This window comes from Chrysochloris asiatica, unplaced genomic scaffold (assembly GCF_000296735.1).
Source record: "Chrysochloris asiatica unplaced genomic scaffold, ChrAsi1.0 scaffold00119, whole genome shotgun sequence".
NCBI lineage: Eukaryota > Metazoa > Chordata > Mammalia > Afrosoricida > Chrysochloridae > Chrysochloris > Chrysochloris asiatica.
In genome coordinates, this window is record NW_006408637.1 from 4,101,309 (window position 1) to 4,103,979 (window position 2,671).

At 39.1% G+C, this 2,671-nt stretch overlaps 1 protein-coding gene across 1 annotated transcript in view; it reads left to right on the forward strand.

Annotated features, from left to right (window-relative positions):
- The window catches only part of WDR64 (WD repeat domain 64), a 457,550-nt gene that overhangs the window by 72,908 nt on the left and 381,971 nt on the right, over nt 1-2,671 (forward strand). Inside the window, exon 5 of the mRNA XM_006868582.1 lies at nt 948-1,058. Within this exon, the coding sequence (XP_006868644.1) occupies nt 948-1,058 (111 nt within the window). The remainder of the gene's footprint in view (nt 1-947; nt 1,059-2,671) is intronic.

A 2,671-nucleotide genomic window follows, 5' to 3' on the forward strand; every position in this document is an offset into this window, starting at 1 on the left:
GTAAAGATTTACAGCCTCGGAAACCCTGTACATGGTCGCTATGGGTCGGAACCGACTCGATGGCACTTAACAACAACAACAACAACAAGCCTTTAATAGATGGGCAAATGTTTGATTCTTTACTTTCTTTGTATGCACTGTATTCTTTGAGATCCACAGGCAGGTGTGAAGCTGTCTGACAGAGGTGTTCTGCTGTCTCTCTCAGCCTCTGAGCCTTTCTTAAACATGAAACAACAACAACAACAAAACCCTGTTAAAATTCCTGAGATTTATGAAGAATGTAAATAGGATTCAAGGGTATGTCTGAGAAGCATCTGGCAGATTCGGGCACAGCAAGCATTCATTCAGCAGTTCAAACCCACCAGCTGCTCCTCGCAAACCCTATACAGAGTTGTTATGAGTTGGAACAGACTCAACAGCACTTAACAACATTGCTCCTATTGAGTAGTGTGATGTTGATATACAGCCTAGCTTTTCCAGCTTAGTAGCTTTGGGTCAGACACAAGACAAACTCTTTGGATTCAATTTGATCATTAGCCAGACCATTGCTAAGGTCTTTTTCAGCTAAAAATTTTAGGCAGGGGGACAGACAACTTGCTTAATCAGTACCCTAGAGCCAGTCTCCCTGTGTCCATGTAAAGAAGTATCCTCACACAAGTGATTAGTGCACATAGAAGACTGCTTTTCATCTGTCTTGCTTTTCAAAGGCATATTGGTATTAGCTGAGTCATACTTTACTTGAGAGTTCCTAGAAACTCAGAATGAGGGTGAAAGGGAGAAAGACATCAGAGAGAAATGCACTGTGAGACTACTTTGTAAATAAAGGAGCAAAATTTATTTTTAATTTAAAAGACGTACTTTTTAGTAACTAGCATCACAATGAAGGAAATACATTGTGTCCCCCCAACCCCTGACCACTCCACACATTAATTCTGTTTTTCTTTTAGGATACTTCCTGGATTACAGGATGTGACTACCTCTCACAACTGAAACGAATTGTTGCCACTACAGAAAGGACCATTATTGTCTGGGATTATAAAGCTCAAGGGAACAACCAGGTACTGTGTCAAAAAAAAAAACATTAAAAAAGATGCGATTTTCTTTCCAAAATTGGTAAGATTTAAGCAATTCAATTTTTCTTTGACCATCAGTTTCTTCATATGTAAAATTAAGGTGTGAAAATGAAATCAAATCATAAATTGAAAAATTAATTTTTTGTGAAGCTAATTAGAAAGAAATTTTTTTTACAATTTAGTGTATGCTTGATTAACTATGTTATTTTATTTTGTAGGTAAAGTAACAAATTCCTTTCCTCTTTCATACCCTTCTCTGATTCCAAGTAACATATATATATATCTGGCTATGCTCATGTTACTAATTCAGTCTTTCTCTCAAGTTCACATTTATTTGGTAAGAAAATTACAAATATCAAGTGCCTAATTCTGGCACACACACACACAAAATGTAATGGGGTGAGTGTTAATGTTATTTTCTTCCATGGCTGAGATGTTATCACTGTAGGTTAATGCACTGGACTGCAAAAGTTGATTTGAACTGCAAGGTTGGTGGTTTGAGCTCACCAGCCACTCCTCAGAAACCCTATACAAGGTCACTATGGGTTGGAACCAACTTGACGACACTTAACAGCAATAACATATATTGAATATTTGCAGACATGTGGAAGAAGGATTAAATAAGATTCAAACAAAACTCAGTCTTGAATGATCACAAACAAGAGTAAACAATATAAAATATAATTTGTTGTTGATGAGCGCTGTTGAGTTGGTTCCAATTCAGAACAACCCTGTATAGGGTTTCTGAGGCTGTGAACCTTCGTAGGAGCATAAAACGTCATCTTTCTCCTGAGGGGTGACTGGCGGATTTAAATTACCAAACCTGTGGGTAACAGCCGACGCATAACCCACTACACCACCAGCAGTACCATAATACATTGATGGTGGTTATTTGCTGTGGAGTCGTTTCCAACACATAACAACTCTGTATAGGGTTTCCAAGGCTGTAAATCTTTATGAGAGCAGAAAGCCTCATCTTTCCCCAATGGAGTGGCTGGTAGATTCTAACTGGTGACCTTAGAGTTAGCAGCCCAATTTGTAACCGACATGGCTAACCCAAGCCATGGTATTTTCAATAACCTCATATGCATGTGAAAGCAGGACAGTGAATAAGGAAGACCATAGAAGAATTGATGCATTTGAGTTCTGGTGTTGGAGGAGAATATTGAAAGTGCCACAGGCTGCCAGAAGAACCAATAGATCTGTTTTGGAACAAGTGCAGCTAGAGTGCTCCTTGGAGGCCAAGATGGCCAAACTACGTCTCTCATACTTTGGGCATATTGTCAGGAGGGACCAGTGGCTGGGGAAGTATATCATGTTTGGTAAGGTGGAGGGTCAGAGAATCAAAGAAGGGGGAAGAGTCAACAGGAACAGCTTAAAATGGGAGGATCTTCCAAAACAGCTCTTGATAGGCTGTTTCTCACAGGAGAAACACCTGAACAGACTTGAGAAGTAGGAGAGAGAGTGACAAAAAAGGAAAGAGGCAAAAAATTAAATCTTGAGTTACATCACGAGGAGAAATGGTAATACCAACAAAGCATCATCTACCCAGCAAAGCTGTAATCAAATATGGTGAAATAAAAAGATTCAAGGACAAC